This window comes from Monodelphis domestica, chromosome 1 (genome assembly GCF_027887165.1).
Source record: "Monodelphis domestica isolate mMonDom1 chromosome 1, mMonDom1.pri, whole genome shotgun sequence".
Taxonomy (NCBI): Eukaryota; Metazoa; Chordata; class Mammalia; order Didelphimorphia; family Didelphidae; genus Monodelphis; species Monodelphis domestica.
In genome coordinates this window covers 313,637,046-313,662,731 of record NC_077227.1, presented here as the reverse complement: position 1 = coordinate 313,662,731, position 25,686 = coordinate 313,637,046, and the positions used below count along the sequence as shown (strand labels likewise).

General features: G+C 37.2%; 1 protein-coding gene across 3 annotated transcripts in view; it reads right to left on the bottom strand.

Moving 5' to 3' along the window:
* LOC100015440 (organic cation/carnitine transporter 2) overlaps positions 1-21,902 on the bottom strand; it is a 66,954-nt gene extending 45,052 nt beyond the window's left edge. For all 3 annotated transcript variants that reach the window (XR_008915055.1, XM_001366099.4, XM_007473443.3), the window contains exon 1: positions 21,059-21,902. Coding sequence is in view for 2 of the 3 variants with exons in the window: in XM_001366099.4 (XP_001366136.2) it covers positions 21,059-21,538 (480 nt within the window). In the remaining variant the exon portion in view is untranslated. The remainder of the gene's footprint in view (positions 1-21,058) is intronic.
* Between the last annotated feature and the right edge of the window lie 3,784 nt (positions 21,903-25,686).

Sequence of the window (25,686 nt, the reverse complement as noted above, 5' to 3'; positions counted from 1 at the left end):
TACTTTGTTTTACATTTTACTAATCCACTTATCATGTTATTATGGGGACTTTTATACATGTCTTATCTTCCTGGTTAGCTTCTTGAGGGCAAGATCCATGTCTATTCTAAATTTTGTATTGTTCCTGGGACCTAGCACAATTCTACCAGAACAGAAGCTAAAAATGTATTTCTGTATTATGTGACCTAATATTTTATTTAGCATTATTGTGACCAATTTTAAGGGAAAAAAGTCTATAGTTTTCTTTTAGTGTTGCATTTACCAAGTTGCATTTACCAACTGCACTGTCTAAACTGTCTCATGAGAGGCATAGCATAGGGTTTTTTTTTTTTTATATTTAGAAAATGATGTATTCTATTTGGCTTAAAAAGAATTCTTCTATGAAGTATAAAATCTAGCTACTTTAAAATCATGTTTTTCTAATTAACAAAAATCTATATTCTTTGTCCCCCCTCACTCTTGCCCCCTGCCCATTGAAAAAGACAAACAAAATATTTGTAATAAATGTTAACAAGTTGCCACATTGTCTATGTCCAAAAAACAAGTCTCATTCTGCATCCTGAATCCATCACCTCTCTGTTGGCAGGTGGGGAGCATGCTTGATCTTTGGTCCTTTGGAATCATAAATCATTGCATTGATCAGTTAAGTCATTCAAAGGTCTTTACAATGTTGTCATTGTATGAATTGCTCTCCAGGTTCTGTTGACTTTACTCTTTGCAGAGAAGTTCATATAAGTCTTCCTAGGTTTTTCTGAAACAATCTCCATAATTTCTTATTGAACAATAATATTGTCACATTCAAATAATGTAATTTGTTCAGTCATTCCCCAATTGATGGGCATCACCTTAGTTTCCCGATCTTTTCCAGTACAAAAAGCTTCTATAAATATTTTTGTATCTATGTGTCCTTTCCATTTTTCTTTGACCTCTTGGGGATATAAGTTTGGCAGTTGTTTTACTATGTCAAAAGATATGCACATTTTAATAACTTTTTTGGCATAAATTGCTCTTGATAATGACTATACCAGTTCATAACTCAACCTGTCTATTTATCTATTTTTCCACAATCTTTCCAATATTTGTCACTTTCTTTTTTGTCAGGTTTTGCCAATCTGATGAGTGTGAGGTGGAACTTCATTTTTTTGTTTGTTTTGGGAGCACTGTTAAGATGCATTTTATTTTATTTATTTATATTTTAAAATATTTTTCCATGGTACCGTGATTCATTTTCTCTTCCTCCCCTTTTCCCTCCCCCTCCCTTCCAAAACTGACAAGCAATTCCACTGGGTAATACATTTGTTATCATTTGATATCTATTTCCATGTTATTCATTTTTGTAATAATCTTTAAAAACCAAAACTTTAAATCATATACCCATATAAACAAGAGATAAATGATATGTTTTTCTTCTGTGTTTCTACTCCCACAGTTCTTTCTCTTAATGTGGATAGCATTCTTTCTCATAAATACCTCAGGATTGCCCTAGATCATTGCATTGCTACTAGTACATCTGATCACTCCACAATGTTTCAATTTCTATGTACAATGTTCTCCTGGTTCTACTCATTTTGCTCCACATCAGTTCATGGAAATCTTTCCAGTTCATGTAGAAATCAAGCAGTTCACCATTCATATACCACAATTTTTTTCAGCCATTTCCCAATTGATAGACATTTTCCAACTTTTTGCCACCACAAAGAACGCAGCTGTAAATATTTTTGTACAACCCTTTTTTATTATCTCTTTGAGGTACAAACTTATTAGTGGTATTGCTGGATCAAAGGGCAGGCAGTCTTTTAAAGCCCTTTGGACATAATTCCAAAAAATTGACTTACAGAATGGCTGAATCAATTCACAACTCCACCAGCAATGCATTAGTGTCCCAATTTTGCCACATCCCCTCCCAACATTGATTGTTTTCCTTTACTGTCATATTGGGCAGTCATCTAGTTGTGAGGTGGTACCTTGGAGTTTTGATTTGCATTTCTCTAAACAGAAGGGATTTAGAACACTTTTTTCATGTGATTATTGATAGTTTTGATTTCTTGATCTGAAAATTGCCTATTCATGTCCCTTGACCATTTGTCTATCGGGGAATGGCTTGATTTCTTGAACATTTGACCTAGTTCCTTATAAATTTGAGAAACTTTGTCAGAGATTCTTGTTATAAATTTCCCCCCTAGTTTGTTACTTCCATTCTAATTTTGGTTGTGTTGGTTTTGTTGTACAAAAATTTTTAAATTTAATATAATCAAAACTATTCATTTTACATCTTGTAATGTCCTCTATTTCTTGCTTGGTCTTAAATTCTTTCCTTTCCCATAGATCTGACAACTATACTATTCTATGTTCACCTAATTTACTTATAATTTCCCTCTTTAAGTCATTTTTAATTCATTTACCTATTTTACCTATTTTAAATTTACCTTGATATAGGGTATGAGATGTCAATCTAAACCTCATTTTTCCCATACCATTTTATAATTCTTCTAGCAGTTTTTGTCAAATAGTGGGTTCTTTTCCCCAAAACTGGGATCTTTGGATTTATCGAACACTAGCTTGCTGAGGTCATTTACCCCAAGTCTATTCCATTGATCCTTGAGGTGGAACTTCAGAGTTACTTAATTTACATGTTTTTAATGATTGAATTTGGAGCATTTTTATCTGTTATTCATAATTTGTTAACATAATTCATAACTTTGAAAACTGCCTGTTCAATACTATGATCCAGGACAATTCTGAGGGACTTATGCTCTCCACCTCCAGAGAAAGAACTGTTGGAGTAAGTATGCAGATGAAAGCATACATTTTTCAATTGTTTATTTGGGTTTATGTTTTGTTTTTATAAAATTACTTACTAACAAAAATGAACAAGAGAGAAATATGTTATACAGGATTACACATGTGTAATCTAGATCAAATTGTCTGCCAGCACATGGGGAAGGGATGGAGGGAGGGAGATAAGTTCAATCATATAACTTAGGGTTATATGTGTAGAAATTTGTTATAATATGTAATTGGTAACAATAAATAAATAAAACTACTTGTTAATATTCTTTGATTGTTATCTATTGAGGAATACCTTTTTTTAATAAATCTGAACCAGATCCATATATTTCTGAGAAATGAAACCCTTATCAGAGAAACTTGCTTCCCTTCCAATTTTATATGCATTGTTTTGGTGCAAAAATTTCAATTGTATATAATCAAAATTGTCCATTTTATCTTCTGTAATCTTCTCTATCCCATGTCTGGTTATAAACTATTTCTTTACTCAAGGATCTGAAAGGCAATATATTCCTTCCTTCTCTGTGGTGTTACTCTTTGTCTAACTCATGTATCCATCTAGATCTTACCTCTAGTCACTTTTTTATGATTTCATTCATTTCAAGCTTATTAATGACTTGAAGAGGAAAATATATTTTCTATAAAATTAGTCCAAATTGTCTATTTACTCTTTTGTCAATTTGGACAATTTTGGGGGTAAACATTCAACTCCACAAATCTATGTATATTATTTGATTTTATCATATGACCTGACCATAAACATTTATGTTCTCTCTCTTTCCTTTTAAAAATTATATTACATAAGGAATTATCAATTTTCTTAGTCTTAAAAAAACTTGCAGTATTTATCAACTTAATTTTAAATAGTTTTATCGGTTTTTAGTTTGCATATCATTGTCTTTTCTAAACATAACCTAGTTCTCCTTGACCTCACTCCAAAAGTGAATTCTTTCCTTGTAACAAAGGGAATTAGTTAAGCAAAAAGAACCACAACAAATAAAACATACCCCTCTACTCGCAGAAGAGAGGTTAGGGAGGGCACTTCTAGGGCAGACTGTTGCATATATGCTAAGATTTCACGGAATCAAATGTTGGTGCTTGCTTTTGTCATAAGAGGGATCAGTCTGGGAAGAGGAAAATTCCTTCTAGAGAAATGAGTTACAATTACAAAATAAATGAACAAGTATTCTGAATATTATACATAAATGTATATGTGGTAGAAAACAAATAAAAGCAACTGATAAAAATAATCCCATGACTGACAACTGTTTGCTCCACATCAGTTCATGGAAGTCTTTCCAGTTCATATAGAAATCAAGCAGTTCACCATTCATATAGGAGCCTTCTAGGTCTTGTTCCTTAATTCTTGAAGAGGACCAATGATGAGAATGATGCCTTGACCTGCCTGTGTATTGGATTTAGGTGAGATAGAGTTGCACAAAGCCATCAGCCTCACTCCCTCTTCCAGAGTCATCCAAGTCCAGTGGCAAGACTAAAGTCAGGATGGTCCTGGATGCAGTAGATGGCCTTGGCATCTTTAATATTTAACCAAGCTTTAAGCAGTCAATGGTGCCTGCTTTATTAGCCTTCAGAGCTGCTAGAATAAATTGTTCTCATCTACCCATTCCTCCTGAGGGGAAGGGGAAGTCTTCACATGCCTGGGGTAGACATCCCCTCAACTCCCTGATAGGATGAGGCCCATCAATTACCCTCAACCCAATTTAGCCCAACTAGTGATGAGATGGTTTACCAAGGTGTGGCCATAGCTTCTTGGAGCCATGCATCAGAGTTGAATGCTAGGTATACACCAAAGGTGGCTGAGCAGCCCTGAAAAAGGCTTGGCAAGCCCTCATACCAGAGTTGCTAGTCATCCCTGAACTTCCATATACCCAAATAGCCTTCTACTTTTCTGCCAAAAGCTGAGGATTATGTTTCATAATCTGTTTTCTGGGACCATCAAAATATGTTTCTAATTACTCTGAGTTTAACTTTTAATAATCTTATTTACACTGCATATTATTCTTAATGAAACTGCTTACTTTCCTCTTCATTTAGTTCATACAGATCTCATGGTTTTCTGCATTCTTCATATTAATCATTTGTTTGCTAATATTGTGATGATTTCTCCTACTTTCCTTTGGATGTCTCTACTCCCTATAATGCCATCAACATGACAATATATTTCATTTTTATCTCATTAGGAAAGGATTAGTATCATTATTTTGACTCTGGGAACAAATTTAGCTATATCTCAAAGATTTTGATTTGTGGTATTTATATAATTTAGTCTTTAAATTTTCCTCATTTCCTTTTGTTAATTATGTTCTTGTTATTTGTTTCCAGTTTTATTAGATGGTTTAAAAAAACAGTATATAAATGTTCTGCCTATTTCTATTTTCCAAGAGGATTTTTGCATGAGACTTTTTTCGTGAAAAATTCATGAGCACCTGGAAGAAAAAAGTATATTCCCTATTGCTGCACCCCCCTCTTTTGTTCTCTGTCTGTCTGTTGATTCCAACTTGTTAAGTAAGCTTTTTCTGCTTTTTTTTCCCTTTTTTTATCTTTTAGGTTCATCTTCTAGTATTATTAAACTTCTCATTATTCTTACAATGATGTCACATTTTTGTGCATTTAATTGTCTGTTATTTGAGAATATGTAAGTTTAACATTTATTTTTTTTAAAATAATTTGATTTAAAATATGATTTAATCTTTGCCTCTCCTTTAAGCTTTCTGGTTACATAAAGTGTGATGCCTTCACTACTTTGCTTGCATTTCTTGATCTGGTAGAGCATGTTATGTATTTCTATCCAGCTTATAAGTTTCAAGAGTGATTAATGTATTGTTGAGTTTTGCTTGTCTTTTTAAAAGATTCAATTTTATTTTGTTTTGAATTCCAAATTCTCTCCTGCCTCTCTCCCTGTCCTTCTTATTAAGAAGGGAAAAAAAAGAATCAACCACAAAACTAATGGAAACAATTAACTTTAGCAAAGTTGCAAGATGCAAAATAAACCCACATAAATCATCAGCATTTCTACTTACCACCAACAAAGTTCAACAGTAAGGAATAGAAATGGAAATTCCATTTAAAATAACAGTACATAATATAAAATACAGGAAGTATACTTACCAAAACAAACAAACTTTATGATCACAATTACAAAATATTTCTCACACAAATAAAGTCAGATCTAAACAACTGGAAAAAACATTAATTGCTCATGGACAGGTCAAGTCAACAATATGTGTCCTCTTTCATAGCATGAGGACTATGGAAATATGTATTTTATGAAAGCACTGGTATAACATATATCAGAAAAAGCAAGAAAAAGAGAAAAAATGCTTAAATTTGGACTCAAGAGTTAATCAGCTCTATTTCAGGAGGTAGATAATAATTTTCATCATGAATCTTCTGAATTGTGATTGGCTGTTAAGTTTGATTACAGTTACTAAGTCTTCTAATAGTTGATTATCTGTTCAAGTTACATATGGTTTTTTTTATTTCACTTAACATCAGTTCATACAAGGCTTCCTAAGTTTTTCTGAAATTTTATCCTTCATAATTTTTTTACAGTACAATAGCATTCCATAATTCCATCAGTTTAGCCACTCCCCAATTGATGGACATCCGCTCACTTTCCAATTCCTTGGTATTACAAAAAAAGGGCTTCTATAAATATTTTTGAATTGCAAGTCTTCTTTCCTTTTACTTTGATCTCTTTGGGGTATAGATCTAGTACCAGTATCTCTGGGTCAAAGGGCACACACAGTTTAATAGCTTTTGGGGTATAGTTCCAAATTACTTTCCAGAATGGTTGGACTAATCATTAATGTATTGACAATGCATTAGTTGTACCTATTTTCCTATAGCCCTTCCAAAATCCATTTGTCATTTTCTTTTGTTGTCATCTGTGCCAGCCTAAGGAGTATGAGGTGATACCTCAGAATTGTTTTAATTTGAATTTCTCTAAGTTTTTAATGATTTAAAACATTTTTATATGGCAATTGATACTTTAGATTTCTTCACCAGAAAACTAACTATTTATATCCCTAGAGAATGGTTTTTAGTCTTGTAAATTTGTCTCAGTTCTCTATTTTAGAAATAAGACCTTTATCAGAGAAACTCCCTGCAAAGATTTTCCTCCCAATTTCCTTTTCGTCTAATTTTAGCTGTGCTGATATTGTTGTGCCAAATAGTATTAATTTTATGTTATCTGAAATTGTGGCAGCTAGGTGACACAGTGGATCAATTGTTGGACTTGGAATCTGAAGATTCATTGTCCTGAGTTTAAGTCTAACCTGAGACATTTACTAAGCTGTGTGAATCTTGGCCAGTCACTTAACTCTGTTCGTCTCACTTTCCTCCACTATAAAATGAGTTGGAGAAGGAAATGGCAAACCACTCCAGTATCTTTGCCAAGAAAATCCCAAAAGGGATCATGAATAGTCACATGTGACTGAAAAAATTGAACAGCAACAACAATCTAACATTATCTGTTTTATTTCCTGTGATCCTTCTTGTCTCTTTTTTTCTCATGAATTCTTCCCCTTTCCATAAATCTGACCAGTCATTTCTTCCTTGTTCTACTAATTTGCTTATGATGTCATCTTTCATGTCTAGATCATTTCCCATTTTGAGCCTATCTTGGTATATGGTATGAATTATTGTTCTCTGCTTAGTTTCTGCCAGACTACTTTCCAGTTTTCCCAAAAGTTTGTCAAACAGTAATTTTTACCCCAACTGCTGAGATCTTTCGGTTTATCAAGTACTGGTAATTGTGTTAATTTACTTCTGTAATATAGTTTGAGATCCAGTAGTGCTGGGATGCCTTCCTTTGCATGTTTGATTTTTCACTGATGTTCTTTTTTGTTATTATCAAATTATTTATTTCTATATTTATTATGTTAATATAATAATAAATTAATATTAAATGTTAATTTAAAAATATTTTTTGAGTTCCAAATTTGTGCACTTCACTTTGGGATAGTTTTTATGTTTGATCATTTACTTGTTTCTCTCTAGTTCCTTTTTAAAAAATAAACTAAGTTAAAATATTAAAACACTTCCATTTTAGTACTTCTTTTTGTAACATGTCTCATATTAAATTAAACAGGCTTTGGAAATCTTTTAAATAGGCCAGCACTTAGAGTTATTGCTTCACCTCTGAATGTAAGGTTCTTTTCAAATGTGGGTTTTTTTTTTTTGTCAATACATTATTTGAAAACTTGTTGCTAAATGTCTTTCTTCTGCAAATGTTTAGATTTGCTGGAAAGCTTATCCGTAGAATTTGTAGCTTGAAGAAACTCAGCAATAGATTGGTTTTAATCCTTTTATTTGCATAATTGAAGAAACAAGTACATGGAGATTAAAAAATAAACTCAGGTCCTCTGACAGCAAATCCATGTTCTTTCGTTTATACCATACAGCCTGATACCTATATTTACAGCTTTCAATCTTTTGTATATTTTGGTTTATCTGCCATTTTGTTTTCACCATTTCTTTTGGATAGACTAGTATAAGTATAATCTGGTATCTTTTCATATGTCAATATGTCAATTAATAGGTGTCTTAAAGGATCTTTTCTTTAATACACTAGATTTCTAGAATATAAGGATCATGTACCTTGAGTTCAATTTGTTTATTCTTGATCTTTATTGTGGATTATAACAAGATATTCCTTCTTTGTTCTAGGAAACTACTTTCAATTATTTCTTTAAATATGGAGTTCTAGCTTTCCCCCCTTCTTGGTAATTCTTAGATTTGATAATTTTTATACTGTCTTTAAGATTGGTCATCATTTATTTTTTAAATTGTGGGATTTCTTTCCCTACCATCAATTTGTTTATGCTATTAGTTGTTTAATGCTTGTTGTTTAATTAGCTGTTTAATGCTTCACAGCATAAAATTTGCTTTTTGCTGCTTCCAGAGATTTTTTCTCCCTCCATGTTACTTGTAATTTATAAATTCTTACTTCATCCACATCATTATTCAGTTCTTTCAGTATAACTACTAATTATCCTATTTTATCTTCCCAAATTTCTCTATTAATATCTGTAGCTGTGCCAGTATATTTTTACCATAATACTGTCTCAGTTCTCTGATGTTGCAAATGTTTTAAGATGATATGTGAATTTTCCTTGGCTTTGCTCATTATTTTTCTTTGTTCTATCATTTTGTTCTGGGAGATCTATGATCCTTTGGTTGCTATATATCCTATCTTTGAGATCAGTATTTTTTGCTTCCATAATAAACATATTTTCTTTTAATGTTTTTGTTTTCTTCTCTTCTGGATTTTCCTTCAGCTCTATGTATTTACATTCCCAACTTAATGTTTTCTCTTATTTCTTTGGTGAGAGTTAACATTACAAGTTCAGGTATTTCTATTATGTTCATCATTTTTGCTATGTGGGCCATAAATTCTCCTCTCATATTTCTTATTTCTCTTTTAAACTTGTGAAGAACAGCATCTTATCAAATGCTGGATCATTTCCCTTTGTTTTGTGGTATTTATTCATAGATATCTGAATTAAATCTGGCAGGAATATTTCTTTCTGCTGTTTCCCTGTTGATTTATCTGTTTATGATCATGATCTCTGAGGATTCTTTCTTCTTGATATCTTTGGTAATTTCAGTCTATTTTCCCCCTTGATTTTTTCCTATTCACTTGCAGACTCTGTTCTCCGTGATAGTGATTGTCCGGATAGCTGAATCTCAGCATATTGGCCTCCTGCCACTTGAGGTATTTCATGGGTAAAGTAGCCCAGGTACATTCCCCAATTGACTTTTGGGTAGATAGAACTATCCCAGCGATAGGGTCCCAACTAGAGGCTGAACATTTCCCCCCAGTCTTAGTGGATCTCTATTGCACCTCTGGATCTCTATTTCATCTCTCTCCCTGTACTCCCCCATCTCCCAATACACACTGTGTCCTATCCTGGGATCCTATCCAGCTCCTTTTTTTTCTTAGCTGCCCCACTGGTGCTACCAGGCTGATTTTTGTAGTTGGGTCTAGGTGGCTCTGGGGTGGAGTTGGATGTGGTATGGAGCTCTACTTTCAGTCTTATCAATTTCCTTCCATCTTGACTCTCTGACAGAGACCTTTTGCTGAACAGAATACTGCCTGAGGCAGTGCTGTCTGGGTGGTCCCAGGGATCTTCCCCTCTCTAGAGTAGTATAGAAGCAAGAAAGCTATCTGTCCTGGCCAGAGCAGTCTTCCACAGCCTGAAGCAGAGATCTCTAAGGCACCTGTACCTGGAATCTACACAGCCCTGGAAACAGGTGGGGAGAACCTGAGTATGCTGTTGGGTTTTGTCTCCAGTTCACTTGGATCAGCTAGTGAAGCCTTACTGCCCAACCTGGAGTGTGGGCATGGAGTATTGAGTAAGCTCAGTATAAATGTCAGTTCATGGATTTTTATTTCCTCCTTTTGGATTCAAAGTGTCCTAAATTACAAAAACAACTGAAGTTTTATCTTTGGTTCATCAGTTTCTGTTCTGGAGAGGTTTCTGTTTCTCTGATTGAGGAGAATAAGAAAATATCTAGTCTTCCATCTTATTTATTTTGTGGCCCCCCCTTATTTTTCTTGTTGCTGTTTCTAGATATTTTGTTTCTTTCTGCTTTTCCTGAAGTTTCTGTTATTGATATTAATAGAAGCAGATACTATAACTGATTCTCATCCTCTAATCCCCCTGAAATTCCAACTGAGACACTTCTTTTTTAAAAGACACAGATTTCACATGTATTGCTTCTGATCATGTAATACTTATTTGGTTCACTCAGGACTATGTTCTCATAAACACAGGGTAACCAGAGGAGAATTCTTGAGTTTACCTTTGTGTTCTCAGTTTCTGGTACTAGTCTACAGGTAGGAGGGAAGAGGAAGAGAATTAGCATTTATAAAGGGCCTACAATGTGCCAGGTACAAAATGCTTTGCAAATATTATTTCATTTGATCCTTTACAACAACCCTGTGAGGTAGATGTTATTTTATAGTTGAAGAAAATGGAGCAAACAGATTAAGTGATTTACCTACTCTAGGCAGAACCAATACTTGTCAGAGAAAATTTGAACTCATCTTCCTTATTCCAGGTCCAGTGCCTAATCAACTGTGCAAACCAGTAGCCTCAAAAAGGTAGATCTGTTTACCTCCCCCTTCCATGTCACCCTCTATATCCAAATACCCATCCCACCACTGCAAAAGCATTCCCACAAAGAATTCAAGAACTGCCAACTCCACTAATTCCTCCTTTTCCCACCGCCATTCAAGTGGATTTGAATTTCTATTACCCTGTGTAGAAAACCTAGATCTGACTTAGACTCAAAGGAAGAGTTGGACTAGCTCCCAGCCTAGCTGTCTGGTAAATATTAAAGAAGTCATGCCTAGGGTAATTTCTTACAACAGGATTTGATTATTACTGGTTTGGGGCCTTTGGAAAGCTTCCATAGGCATACGGGCATATTAAGCAGTTGGCAAGTAACGAAGATAATTGTCATTTTCTTCATTTATAAAAGAATATGAGGCACTAGCAGATGAAATAGGAGAGCGAGAAAGAAGGAGGCGCCAGAGAAGGAAAAGAAAAGAGCTGAAAATCAAGGGGATAAAGCTTGTTCTCAGTAAAAATTGTGAGCTCTATTTTGCCCCAGGCTCAGGTCTCAGTTTACTTGCTCAGTCTTCTGATTCATTACCTGGGTTATAACCAGCACAAGGTTACTCAACTGGGAAAGACTCAATAGAGTTCACTCCATCTCTAGTTGTACCTTTTGAAGATAAAGGTCAGGATGAGGATCTAGGTAAGAATCAATGGGTCTTGATTGGCTACAGATAGAAGCTCAGCCCTCAGCTCTCCAGCTATCTCCTCAGGGATAGGTAGAAATAATATACTTCTGTTATATATTTCTACTTTCATGCCTTGGCCCAAGTAAAGAATGAGGTTTTTAAGGCATGGCTAAGCCCTGCTACCAATATTCTACTTTAGGCAAATAAACTACTTCAGGATACAACAATACTCCAAGCCTCTCTAAACCATATTTTGGAATTTTTAGAGAAAAAGTCATCCTGGGTATGGAGCACAATGAAATCTGGCAGAATGACTGTACTTTAACAACCAATAAAGCTATAGTTGCTTTAGCAACTAAATCACAGATGCACCATCAAGTGAGTGAGAGATCAGTGAAACCAATTTGTATTGTTTTAAAAGACAAATACTGACATATCAACATAGAATTTTAGGGTTAGGAAGTATCTTGGCTTTCCAGTTCTATCTTGTGCTCAGGCTTGCTTCATTGGTATTTTTCTCTAACGCTAAAATAATCAACTCTGTCCTGCCACCCCAAGTACTGAGAAGCAAGAGCATAGGAAGCTGAAGCCTGGGCCACTGAGATATGTCCAGGCACTAACAATGGACCTGCGCCAAATTCATACTTTAAAGAGGCAGACAGTAAGAAAATAAATAAGTGCACAAGATAGGCCAAGCTGTTAATCACTTGTACTGGGAAGGAGTATACCTGTGTCATTGTCCTGTATTGTCTCATTAGATGTGGAAAGCTACTTCCCCATCTGTGAAATGCTTTGTACAAAATCATGGAACAATAGAGGATACCTATGCAAATTAGTTTAGGGCTCCATCCAAGAATTTCCACATCACAGTTAGGCTACCTTTGGGACGATGGCACAGCAAGTTAACAAAAATCTCCTGACTCCTAGTCTAGGCTTCTTTGTCTTATATCACGACTATAGCAAATCTGAATTCATATCCAGCAAATTCACTCAAGTCACTATCCATCCATAAAAACTGGGAGTAGCCTAGTATAATGGAAAGAATGCTAGATTTATGCTTCAAGAACATGAATTAAAGGTCCTCACTACCTGTGTGATAAAGTCTTTACCTGTGCCTCTATTTCCTCATTTTTAGAACAAGTAGATTGGTTCTATGATTCCTTCCTATGATTCTATATTGTTCTTGACCTACCATCAATAGGACCCATTTTTTGTGTTGTATCTCTGTAGTGAGAATAGAAAGCTCTCCATTCTCTTTCCCTGTACACCATGTGGCCTGGGTTAGGGATGCCATAAGGCGCAGGTATGCTTTAGAACAAAACCTTTCCTTTGTGTAATACTAACTTATCCATACTGTAGTAAGTCCACCACCCTGTCCAAATCACAGGCATATCCTAAGCCCAACATTCCTCTTGCTGTAATCCATCTACCTTTATTTGGCTAAATACTACAAAAGGCAGAAGGAGTTCATTTTCCTTGGGCCCAGGGTCAAGGATCTTCAGAGGGAATTGGGGCACAATGTTAGAGCTACAAGGGATCTGGTTCCTTTGGTTCAGTGATAGGCATCCTTTCATTGGACAAGGACCTTTTTATGAATTCTTAGAATATAACTTTATGGAAAGTTATATATATATATATATATATATATATATATATATATATACATTTTTCCTTCCTTCCTTTCTTCAGATAAGACCTTAACTTACCTGAATCTCTCACAGGACTCCTTCCTTCCTTCCTTCCTTCCTTCCTTCCTTCCTTCCTTCCTTCCTTCCTTCCTTCCTTCCTTCCTTCCTTCCTTCCTTCCTTCCTTCCTTCCTTCCTTCCTTCCTTCCTTCCTTCCTTCCTTCCTTCCTTCCTTCCTTCCTTCCTTCCTTCCTTCCTTCCTTCCTTCCTTCCTTCCTTCCTTCCTTCCTTCCTTCCTTCCTTCCTTCCTTCCTTCCTTCCTTCCTTCCTTCCTTCCTTCCTTCCTTCCTTCCTTCCTTCCATATTAGAATCAATAATGGGTACTGATTCTAAGGCAGAAGAGCAGTAGGGGCTAAGCAGTGGGGATTAAGTGATTTGCTCAGGGTCACACAACTAGGGAGGGTCTGAGGCCAGATTTGAACCCATAATCACCTATCTCTAGGTTTGATTCTCAATCCACTGAGCCACTTACCTGCCCTGCTATATGTATATGTATATATACCTATACACATATACACATACATATACATATAGATATATTTTCAATGGTACATAGAGATTTTGCAGTGACCTTTTCAGTACTATTTTAGAAATCATTTAATCTCGGTAAATAATTTTATTAGTAAAAAAAGAAATCATTGTCTCTAGAAGATCTTTGTCATATGCTATTAATGTAAATGATAAAATGACCTTAACTACTAATTAATTTTGACCTTGAAAAGTAGGGTAGCCCAGGCCTTAAAGGAATCAGGCCTTAGATAGGCCAAAATAATGGTAGGGAAACAAGAAATATGGCAGCAGCAAGGATGGGGATAGGGTGAGTGGTAGTGACAGGGAATTATTAAATGAGGACAAGTGGAAAGAAAGATAAAAGGCTGAGGTGGGTGGTACATTTTTAGGGAGGAGAGGAAAGGAGCATGAAAACTCTATTCATCTCCAGCTAATGATTTACTAATGTTTTCCCATTAATAAGATAATAACTCAGACATTCTCATGAATTAATTTTGGCTAAATGATGATAGGCATACATGATACCTCAACAGTAAGCCACTCAATCTAGTTTAGCTCTTACATTTTATAGATGGGGAAACTGAGGCCAAGAGAGGAACTATAACTCATCTATAGCCTCATAGAAAATTAATGGCAGATCTATTACTTAGAATATTAATTTCCTAACCCACAGCCAGTACTCTTTTACTACTTGGGATTAAATTATAAGATACTAAACTGGTTGGAGATCACACTCCTTTATTAGGATTCAAAAACCTCCAGATCAGACCTTAACTTACCTGAATCTCTCACAAGACTCCTCTTGGCTAGTCTGTCTAACTTCTCACCAGACATATCCTGCCCCCTTTTAGCTCCTAACTCAATGCTTTTGTTTATGCTTCTTCTCTACCAGTAATGTCTTACTCTGTCAACCTTTAACTATCAAAATCCTCCCTGCCTTTCAAAGTCCTTCTCAGATGTCAGTTCAGCTTTAGAGGCATTAAGTCTTTATCTTCATAGCTGGAGTTGAGTCCTTCCTCTATGACCTTTCCTAGCACATATATCATTTTTTTAAACCTATGATTTCATAAGTCTTAGGAACTCTTAGTGAGAAACTTTTTTAAACAATCCAAGTGAACACCTTTTCTTTAACTTATAGTTTTAGAGAGTGATCCAGAGTAGGGAGGAGTTGCCCAGGGTCACATTATCAAGCATATGATAGGAGTAGAATATGAATCTGGGTCCCACTAACCCCCTCTCTATTTCCTCACACTGACTATTCTACTCAACATTATAGTTTTATTTAAGGCTTCTCTCCTAACCTACCTGTTGCTAGAATGCAAGATCCTTGAAGACAGGGACTTGGTTATTTTAATTTTTTTAAATCCTGCATAACCTAGTACCTAGAACATGGCACTTGATCAATTAGGAGGCCCTGATTTTCATTCTCTAGCTGGGAAAACTGAGTCTAGCCAAATTGGCCAAGGTAATATATTAGTCAAATGATAGTTTGATTTGTATGAAGCCCTTGGTAAGCTTAAAGCACTAGCTATTGTAAATCATCTACAGGTTTTCAAGTGCTATATAAATGTTAGTTATCATTATCATCTTCATCTTAGGACACGCATGGTCATATTCTCACAAACATCTGAGAACGACTGCAGGCTCTGAGGTCTGTGTTTTGTTCTGGTGCTCCCAGATCCTTTACTCATCTGAAGGGGAAAGGGAGCCGATCACAGAAAGAGAAAAGGGAAGGCAGTGGCAGGCCAATACTAAAATGAAGCCATAAACTCTCATTAAGGCTATTGTTTGCTTTTTGTTTCTGAAAAGGACCAATGACATCATGAGGGTGATGACTTGATTTGCCTGTAAACTGGATTTAAGTGAGGCAGAGTTGGAAGTCCAGTGGCAGCACATAAGTCAAAATAATTGGTATCAATGTCTGGACCTATCTCTAAGCACTCCAGAGGGCCTGCTTTAGCTGCCTTCATGGCCATTAGAACAAATGGCTCTCTTCTGCCCATTCTGCCAGGGCAGGGAAAGTCTTGACATGCTTAGGGTAGACATCCCCAAGTCTACCTTAAACCGACATTATTATGCCTGCCTTAGGACACCAAAAAATTTGAGTCAGAGGGCCTAGGTTTGAATCCTGGTTCTGGTACTTTATCTGTGTTATTTAGAGGAATTAGATAAAACCTGTGAGTTTAGAGGAAACATCTTTTCAGAAAACATAACTTTAGAGATAAAAGAAACAGAGTTATGGATGTTTTATAAATAGAAACAGACTTCAGACTATATTTTATTCAACACGAGAATAAGCTTACTAATTCTAACTGGAAAGAGGCCTCCACTCCACTGTCTTATGAGATTTTCTACCAGACCAGGATATTCTGATGAGATTTACTACAGGGAAAACTATCTCACTGGAACAAACCAGATCTTTGGCAACTCCTAAGATCCAAGGATAGGGTGTTCTAACCCCAAGGTGAACACATTTTCCCCTAAATCACTTTATTCAACCCCTCAAATAAAGAAAGTGGCCAAGCATCCTCATCTTGATACTTCCCTTTTGCCCTGCTTGCGAAATGCTACCTCTAAGGCTATGTAAAACCCTATACATGTTTGTTTCTCTCTGTTCTGAGTTTAGCTAATCCAATTGACAACAGCCTAATGCTAATTAAACTTTTAATCTTCTAGTCTTGCTACTTGATTTATTGACCTCTAGTTAAGTGGACAGCTAGGTGTATTAGTGAACAGAGCCTGAATTCAAATCTGACCTCAGACACTTCCTAGCAGTGTGACCCTCACAAGTAACAGTCCCAATTGTCTAGCCCTTACTGCTTTTCTGCCTTGGAACTGATTCTTAAAGAGTATTGACTCTAAGATAGAAGGTAAGGGTTTAAAAAAAGAAAGAAAACTCCAAATGAGATCATAAAGAGTCAAATATATCTGAATACACAGATACACAAACAAATGGACTGAGGTAGAAGGGATTTCTCTCCTTTAAGGACATCTTGGTTGAGGGATTTCCCCAATAGCTAGCTACTGTCACTTAATCTGTCTGGGCCTCACTTTCTGATTCTGAAGAATGAAGTTGAACTAAAAAACTCATTTAAATAACACATTTAAAGCTTACATTTACATAGCACATACCAATCCCATCAGGAAGATGCTATTATTATCCCCATTTTACAGATGAGGGTACTGGGCACTTGTCCAGGTTACACAGCTAATAAATTTTAGAGATAAAATCTGAACCCAAGGCTTAACTCCAATCTTTTTTCTATTCTACACATTTAGAAGATTTTTCCAGGTGTGTACTTGGGCAAAACATAACCTTCATGGGCCTCAGTTTTCTCTTTTGCAAAATAGGAAACTGTAAATTCCCTTCTGATCAGAATGGGATGAAAAAAAGGAACAAGGAGTGCTGAAACCTTTCTGCTTTTTGCAATGGAGGAGACCAGGAACAGCAGGCTCCAGCTGGGAATTGCCCAGTATTTGGAGTAGTGTCAATAGCAGGATGAAAGGAAAGTTAGAGGGATTATGAAGGTGGTCAGAGAAAAGGCTCCCAAGGGTCCAGGAACTTATGGAGCAAAAAACATTTAAATAGTCCAGAGCTCTCAGACTAGCATCTGTTTCCTAATTTACATAGGCCATTTCCCTAAGACATCTAGGGACAGCCTGTAGGAGAGGACCCAATAAAAAACTCAGGGGAATTTTTATAAAAATTTTTCTTAAACAAGTGATACTCTTTTTGTTAAACTTAGTCCCTTATTTCTCTCTTCTCTATTTGAACTGCCTTCTTTTAAGCCAATTGACAAATCAGCAAAAATCTAATTCCACAGAAACCTTGTTTTCTTAGTCATAGCAGTACAATGAGGTCAATAAATCCAGGAAACAGTGCCAAAAAGGCTTCAGAATCCTCATTAGAAACCCCAACTACAGTCCCAACATCAGTTTAGTTCTCTTCAAGTAAGTACAATAACCAGTCAACCAACTCATAGGGCTAAATATCAACAAGGCAAAAGATGAAAATTTTTCACACAGGTGTTGAAAGAAAAAGAGTCCCAAAAAAAAAAAAAAGCAAAATCAGATTAGAATAGGCCCATCAATTGCCAGTGGTGACAGTTCCTCCCAGGGAACAACAACAACAAAAAAACCCCACAATAAGCCCAGGGCCTAGAGATCCTCAGGCAAATTTAGGTAGGGCTAGACTTGCCTCTCAGCTAACAGACGACCTGAAAGTAGGGGAAAGGGCACACAGCTCTTGCGCCATTCCTTAGGCAGCATAAATCACTCCTGAGTGTGTAAAAAGGCAAGGCCCCAAGCATGTGGCTACTAATTATCAATGTCTGAACAATAACTACCCATCAATCCAGTAGTCTGCATTGCTCTGAGCCCAAGGGAAAGCATGGCATAGCAGGTCAGTGAAGCAAAATGAGGAGAAATGTATTTTAATGCAAGAGGATAAAAATCCAAAATGATCTGTCTTAGGTAGTGAAAGAAGCTTAAAAGCATGAGAAAGAGAGAGAAAGAATCCCAGATTGAGGAAAGAGCCAATGGGGGAATCGAGTCCAAGAGAGAACCAATGGGGACATTGAGTCCAAGAGAACTAATGGAGGCATCTGGTCCAAGAGAACCAATGGGGACATCTAGTCCAATTATCCTACCTGGGGAAGAACCTACCCCCCCTTTAAACCCTAACAAGGGTATTATTCTTAAGCATGTATGTTGACAGTAAGCACTTACAGTCTTTAAGCACAAAGCCTAAGAAGCACCTAGTAATATTTGTTGAACAAAGACAACTCTTTCCATTGATGAGCAATTCCAAATCCTTCTTTCAAAGGAAACTTTCAGTTATTCAAATCACTTATTTCTAAGGGCCCCTAGTTTCTTTTTTTCTTAAACAATAAACCCTCCTTTAGTCTTAGAATATTCCAAGGCAGAAGATCAGAATAAGCTAGGCCATTGAGGTTAAGGGACTTGTACAAGGTCACAAAGCTAGGAAATGTCTGAGGTCATATTTGAACATAGGTCCTCCCTGATTCCAGGCTTGGTACATATGTAGCTGCACCCCTCTGCACCTCCCCCCCCCCCCCAGGGCTAGTTTCAAATGTTTGTTGTTATTTTCAAAGAGGATCACTCTTCCATGAAAGAACTGAAACTCTATGATTAAGAATCTCTGGCAATAAGACACCTAAACATTTGCCAACATAAACATAAACCTTTTCCATTCTTTTGTCAAATTGAGAAAGAAGTACCACTCTGGTAGAAGTAAAATGGGCCAGCCACTCCACACTTTAAGACTTAAAGTACTCACTTCACACTTCTGTGCGATAACTATTATCCCTATTTTAATAGAATAAACTGAGGCTGGAAAGGTTAAGTAACTGGCCTGTTGTCTGCCATTCTTTCCACTGAACTATTTTGTCTTTAATACCTGGGTGGGGACAACTTGACTATGAAGTTCAGTTGGATGGGAAACAAAGACATACAACTCTGTAAGAACCCTGAAATCAGAGATGGGGAAAGTAAATCACACTGGACTCCTACAAATTTATAACAGGAATAACCAGTCCTTCCCTGTCTCCAAGTTGAAGTCTTCTTAGTTATTAGTAAGCACAATTCAGGAAGAAGAAGAAAAAAATGGTATAGTCTAAAACCCTGAAATCTTTCAGGCTCCATAGAAGGGGGATAGGGTCTGGAGGATTGGCAGCTTTACTATTGAGTGTATTTCCTTGGGTCTTATGATACTCACAATCCCTTTAGGTCCCTTGTCTCCTCATGTAGTCAAATTGGGATAGGTGTTTTTGCATGTATGACTCAAAAATTTTAAATCACAAATGTAGCAAAATTCTGAACATGAGTTCAAACCCATGTTTCCTAGTTCCAATCTCTAGTGATCTTTCCATTATGTTAACTGATTCTTATGCAGGGTATAAGGCAGGAAGGGCTTTTATAAATCACTTGCTCTTAACACACTTTTTTTTTTTTACAGAGATGGAAACTGAGACTTTAAGGAGTTAATGGATTTGCCTAAAATGACATGGGTAGTAAGTAATAAGGTCAGGATTCAAATCCAGGGCCACTGTCTCCAAATCCAATGTTCTTTCCACTAAAGACCATCCTCATAGCAAAAAGAAATCAAAGTATTAAAGAAGGTTAAAACCAGAAAAACATTTTAGAGAGTTCACCTACTCTGATCCCAGAATATCTTTTTTTATGCCATTTGCCCTATGTGAACACTAATATATCAATTTAAATGAAGAATATAACTTAAAAATTTTCCATCATCATAGCATCTGAACAACTGCCAAAGTCTACCTCGTTTTCTCAGTTAAGATTCATGAAACCACTTTCAACTTATAACATGCAAAAACCGATACCAACTAGAGAATTTAAATACCAAGAAGGGATTATTAGGAGCAGATTAATTTGTTTTCATTTTTAGATGTGGTTATCTAGGCTTTAGATAACTATTGGATGAGTTGCAAGTAAACAGAAAACATCTCTTGGATCCCCATCCCATTCATGTAAAGTTCTTGTGAAAAAGTGCAGTCAATCCCTTCAATAAAATGACTGGAAAAATCTGTTCTGGGGGAAGGAGGATGCTTCTGTGTGCTAGTAAAGAGAAGCACTTTGCTAAAGACTTGTTCATTCGTTTCCTGTTACCAATAAAAGTTCCTGAAAAATGAGCAATATTTATTTATCATGTCTTGATATCTGATAAAAGGGAAGGCTGGTGACATGACCTTTCTATATCTGCCACTGCCACTAGGTAACCATGAACAAGTTATTTCCTCTCTATAAGCCTCAATGTCCCCATCTGCAAAATGAGAAACACAAGTTTAGGGTATTTCTTAGTATCACAACATTTATTTTAGCAGGTTTTTAACAATCCTTTTAGATCTAACTTTCCAAGAATGTTCTATTACTTCCTGATATAAAAATATGCCAGTGTAGAGCAAGGAGGTAGATGACTATCAAGGCTACTTCTTTTTTAAGGAACTGAAGAATCCTAGGAAAAAATCTGTGATTTAATTAATACTGTATATTTTTAGAGACAGGTTTTGTATTTCTTGTGTACTCATCTCCTGCAGTGATGCTGTTATTACAGGCAAAGGAGCAGGAATTGGGATGAATGACAGGCACTTTGGCAAAAAGTACTATAGTGCATCTCGCAGCACCAGGAGGGCTAAAAAGTGACGCCTGTCTACACTGTCAGCATACCTGTAGGGGTCAGTTCTACGCACAACATTGTACCCAGAGCCTCGCATGCGCGTGCCCTGGCCCCGGCCCCGACCCCAGTACAGCACCCACCTCAGTGACGATGGTGGACAGGTATGTGTCCTGGCTGTATTCCCAGCCGTCCAGACAGGGCTCCAGCTCCACCTGACTCAGGTTCACGTCCCTACCGGGCACTAGCCCCATGGCGGAGAAGTTGGCCAACGCGGCGAGCCGGTAGCGCTGGCACTGTCTGGGCACTTCCCGGCCGTCCTGCAGCTGCAGCGGGATACTATGGTTACGCCACTCGCTGCTCAGGTTTGCCCCGGCGGGCACCCGGCAGTGGTGTTCGGGGATCCCCGCCAGGAACACTACGGATATGCCATTGAAACCGTTGGGGATGATGCTGGAGCTGAGCAGGAAGAAGATGAGGCGCTGGAAGGGTCCCCACTCGCCCAGGAAGGCTGTCACCTCGTCGTAGTCCCGCATGACTCTGGTAGCGCGGGGGCTATGGGAGTCCTCCTGGTCCTGGGAGAGCGCGTGCGCGGAGGGCTGGAGGGCGGACCCGCTGAGCATGCGACCCGACAGACTAAGCGGTCGCAGCCGAACCGCCGGGGCCTTAACTAGCAGGGGAGGGGAAAGTGGGCCGAGCGGAGGAGGAGCGGGGCGCTGGGACGTGGGGCGGGTCCGGGGGCGGGGCCACTGACCCTGGGCCTCCTCCGGCCGTTAGCACCGTTGGCACTGTAGCTCGGGATATTCTGGATCCTGCCTTCCCCAAGGCACTCTCCTCGTCCCGCTCCGGAGGGCTGAAGCCTCTCTCCCTAGGCCGGGGGTGAGCCGCGCGCACAGGCCTCCTGGGGGGGCCTTCCTGGTCCCAGTCTGGAGCGAGCCCCTGGAGAGACGTGGCTGCGATTGGCTGGGCATAGAGTGGTCCGGGGGAGAGCTGAGACTCCTAGTGCTCCCAGTCCCTGGGGACGCTCCAGTTAAAGGGACCACCTGCAAGAGTACACAGTCGAAAGCGAGGCTTTCTGAGACCCTTTGGAGAGAAGGGGCTTGGAGAGCATAGCTCAGAACCGTGCAGTTGCTGTCAGGTTCAGTTGCAACATTGGTTAGTTTTGCTGAACTTTTTTTTCTTTTTGTTTTTGTTGCAAGGGATGGCTTGCCAGGTAGCAGAGAGGATACAGTATATGGAAATAGAAGTGATGTAAAAATAAGAGGTATAACTTTGAGAATAATTCCAGATCGTGTATACTTTTTGACTCAGCAATACCACTATTAGGTTTATTTTGTAAGGTGATCAAGAAAAATAGAAAAGAACCTATATGTTCTAAAATACTTATTCCATCTCTCTGCCAAATTGAAGAGATGCACATCTATTGGGGAATGGCTAAACAAGTTGTGGCATGTGATTGTAATGGAATACTACTGCACTGTAAGAAATGACTGATCAGGTTAATTTGGAAAAACATGCAAAGACCTACATGAAATTATGAAGAGGGAAACAAACAATATTATATAAAGAACAAGAAAACATTACATACAGCAAAATAAATATTGTTTGAAGAATAACTTGTGTTATGTCTACTTCCAGAGAAAGAACTGATAAATAGAAATAAGATGTAGTTTTATATATACCTTTTTGTCAAATGAGAATGGAGGAAGAGAGGAGGGAATTAACTGGCATTTAAATGTAACAAACATACATTTTGTAAAAGAAAAATAAGAGGCATACATAAATGAAAGAAAATAGACTTGAACTTTCACCTACTGAGTACAGTATTCAGCACTAGCTTTTTTTTTTTTTAGGAGTACAGAGGTGAGTTGTGGGAATTAGAAGTTTGTCCAGTGAACTTGGGCAAGGAAGGTGAAGAATTTTAAAGTGGCCTTTGATTTCTTCAAAGGAAAGTTGTGAATGGAGAATTTTCTTAAATTAACATTCCCTTACCCTAGGAAATGATGAGTGGCATGTAAAGGCCATAATAATTCTGAAATTATTTATATTTGGTTTTTGGAATGAAAGCTGTTTAGGCAAAGCTGGCTGAGCCCTAGAAGCTTCATTAAAGCCTAGAACCCACAACTAGGGGGAAACAGCTTAGGATGAAAGTTTTTGATGAAGATCAGGTAGGAATTTGAATTTAAACCATGACAGTTTAAACTATTAGATAACATTAAACTACTCTTTTTGTATGATATTGCTGATGTGGTAAGAGAAAAAGCATTCTATTGTTTTGATGCAATCATACCAACTATATAGCATATCAAATAATATAAGGAATATATATTTTTCTAGTTAATTAAAAAAATTTTTTATTTAATTAATTTAGAATCTTTTCCCAAGCTTACATGATTCATACTCTTTCCCTCTCCTTCCTCCTCCCCTCTCCCATAGTCAACAAGCAATTTCACTGGGTTTTACATGTGTCATTGATCAAGACCAATTTCCATATTATTAATATTTACAATCATAGAGTCTACATCCCCAGTCATATCCCCATCAAACCATGTAATCAAGCAAATGTTTTTCTTCTCCCATAGTTCTTTCTCTGGATGTGGATAGAGTTCTTTCTCATAAGTTCCTCTGGATTGTCCTGGATCATTGCATTGCTGCTAGTAGAGAAGTCCATTACATTTGATTGTATCACAGTGTATCAGTCTCTGTGTACAATGTTCTCCTGATTCTGCTCCTTTCACTCTGCATCAATTCCTGGAGGTCATTCCAGTTCACATGGAATTCCTCCAGTTCTTTATTCCTTTGAGCACAATAGTATTCCATCACCAACATATACCACAATTTGTTCATCCATTCCTCAATCAAAGAGCATCCCCCATTTTCTAATTTTTCACCACCACAAAGTGTGGCTATAAATATTTTTGTACATGTAAATTTTTCCATATTATCTCTTTGGGGAACAAACCCAGCAGTGCTATGGCTACATCAAAGGACAGAGAGTCTTTTAGTGCCCTTTGGGCATAGTTCCAAATTGCCCTCCAGAATGGTTGGATCAATTCACAACTCCACCAGCAATTCATTAGTGTCCCAGTTTTGCCACATCCCCTCCAATATTTATTTCTTTCCATTGCTGCCATATTCTGCTAGGTGTGAGGTGGTACTGCAGAGTTGTTTTTATTTGCATTTCTCTAATTATAAAAGATTTAGAACACTTTCATGTGCTTATTAAGAGTTTTGATTTCTTGATCTGAAAACTGCCTATTCATGTCCCTTGCCCAATTATCAGTTGGGGAATGGCTTGTTTTTTTTTTATACAATTGATTTAGCTCCTTATAAATTTGAGAAAATAAGGAATATATATTTAAAAATATACATAATCATACCAAAATATATTAGGAATATATTTTAGTTTTAATACCAAAACACAAACATAAGAAATCTCTTAGCTTCACAATATTCTAACTCTTTGGGAACAAGGAAATGTAGGTAGTTCCATAAAATGTGGGAAATTACAAAAAAGTAAAGTTCCATTTCACCCTCAACAAATTGACAAGGAAGATAAAAATAGGAAGTCAGTTTTGAAGAGGTCTGGAAAGGAATTGTTGAGGCTGTGAATTGGTCTTCCCTTTCAAGATAACAAGTTGCAATTATACTAAGACTAATGTCTGGTACCCTTTGACTCAGGGATTCCATTGTTAGGTCTAGCCTAGCAGGTCAGTGACAAAAGGAAAGGGCCCATCTACACCAAAATATTTATAGCAACATTCCTATAGTAGTGTTGGGGAATTCTTCAACCCAAAGATCCTAAAATCATCAAGGAGTATTATTCTTTCCACCTAAGTCCATTTGTCTGAAGTCAATAAACCAAGAAGCAAGGGGGTAGCTCGGTAGGACAGTGGATAGAGCACTAGGCCTGGAGTCCAGAGGACTTGGGTTCAAATGTGACCCTTAGATAATTTCTGACTGTGTGACCCTGGGCAAGCCACTTAATCCCTTTGACTTTCTGTCTTCTGACTTCTGACTACGACAGAAAGTAACAGTTTAAAAAAGAATATGTTATCCAGAGAAACATCGGTAGAAACACAGAAGAAAAACATATGATTGATTACATGGTTTGATGGATATATGACTGGGGTTTTGACTTTAGAAGAACACTATTACAAATATGAATAATATGGAAAATAGATTTTAAACAATGTCATATGTAAAACCCAATGGAATTGCCTGTAGCTCAGGGAGGAGGGAGGGAAGAGGGGAGGAAAAGAACATGAATCTTGTAACCATGGAAAAATATTTTAAATAAATTTAAAAAAAGAATGTTAAAAAATATCAAGAGGCAAGGCCAGAAGAGAAACATTTTAATTACCCTCTGCTGATGGACCATGGCCAGGTGGATAAGCAGTACCTAAAATAAGGGAAGATGCACAGATAGAGGGTTTTACACAGGTGAAGGTACTTAGCCACTTAACTTATTTGAAACAGGGAGTAATCAGGACAGGAGATCAAGTGATCTGGGGGATGACTGTATTAACCTCACAGAGCAACTTAATTTCCAGGTCTCAGGAGTTGTCAAAGATCCGGTTTGTTCTAGTAGGATATTTCCTTTGAATATTCTGGTGGGCAGGAAATCTCTAAGCCTCTAAGTAGAGGCTTCCTTTAAGATAGAAATAATTAAAACTCATCCTGCCCTTGCTAGCTTGAGATCTATAGCTCTGTTTCTTGGATTTTTTTTTAAAACCCTTACCTATTACTATGTATTGGTTCCAAGGCAGAA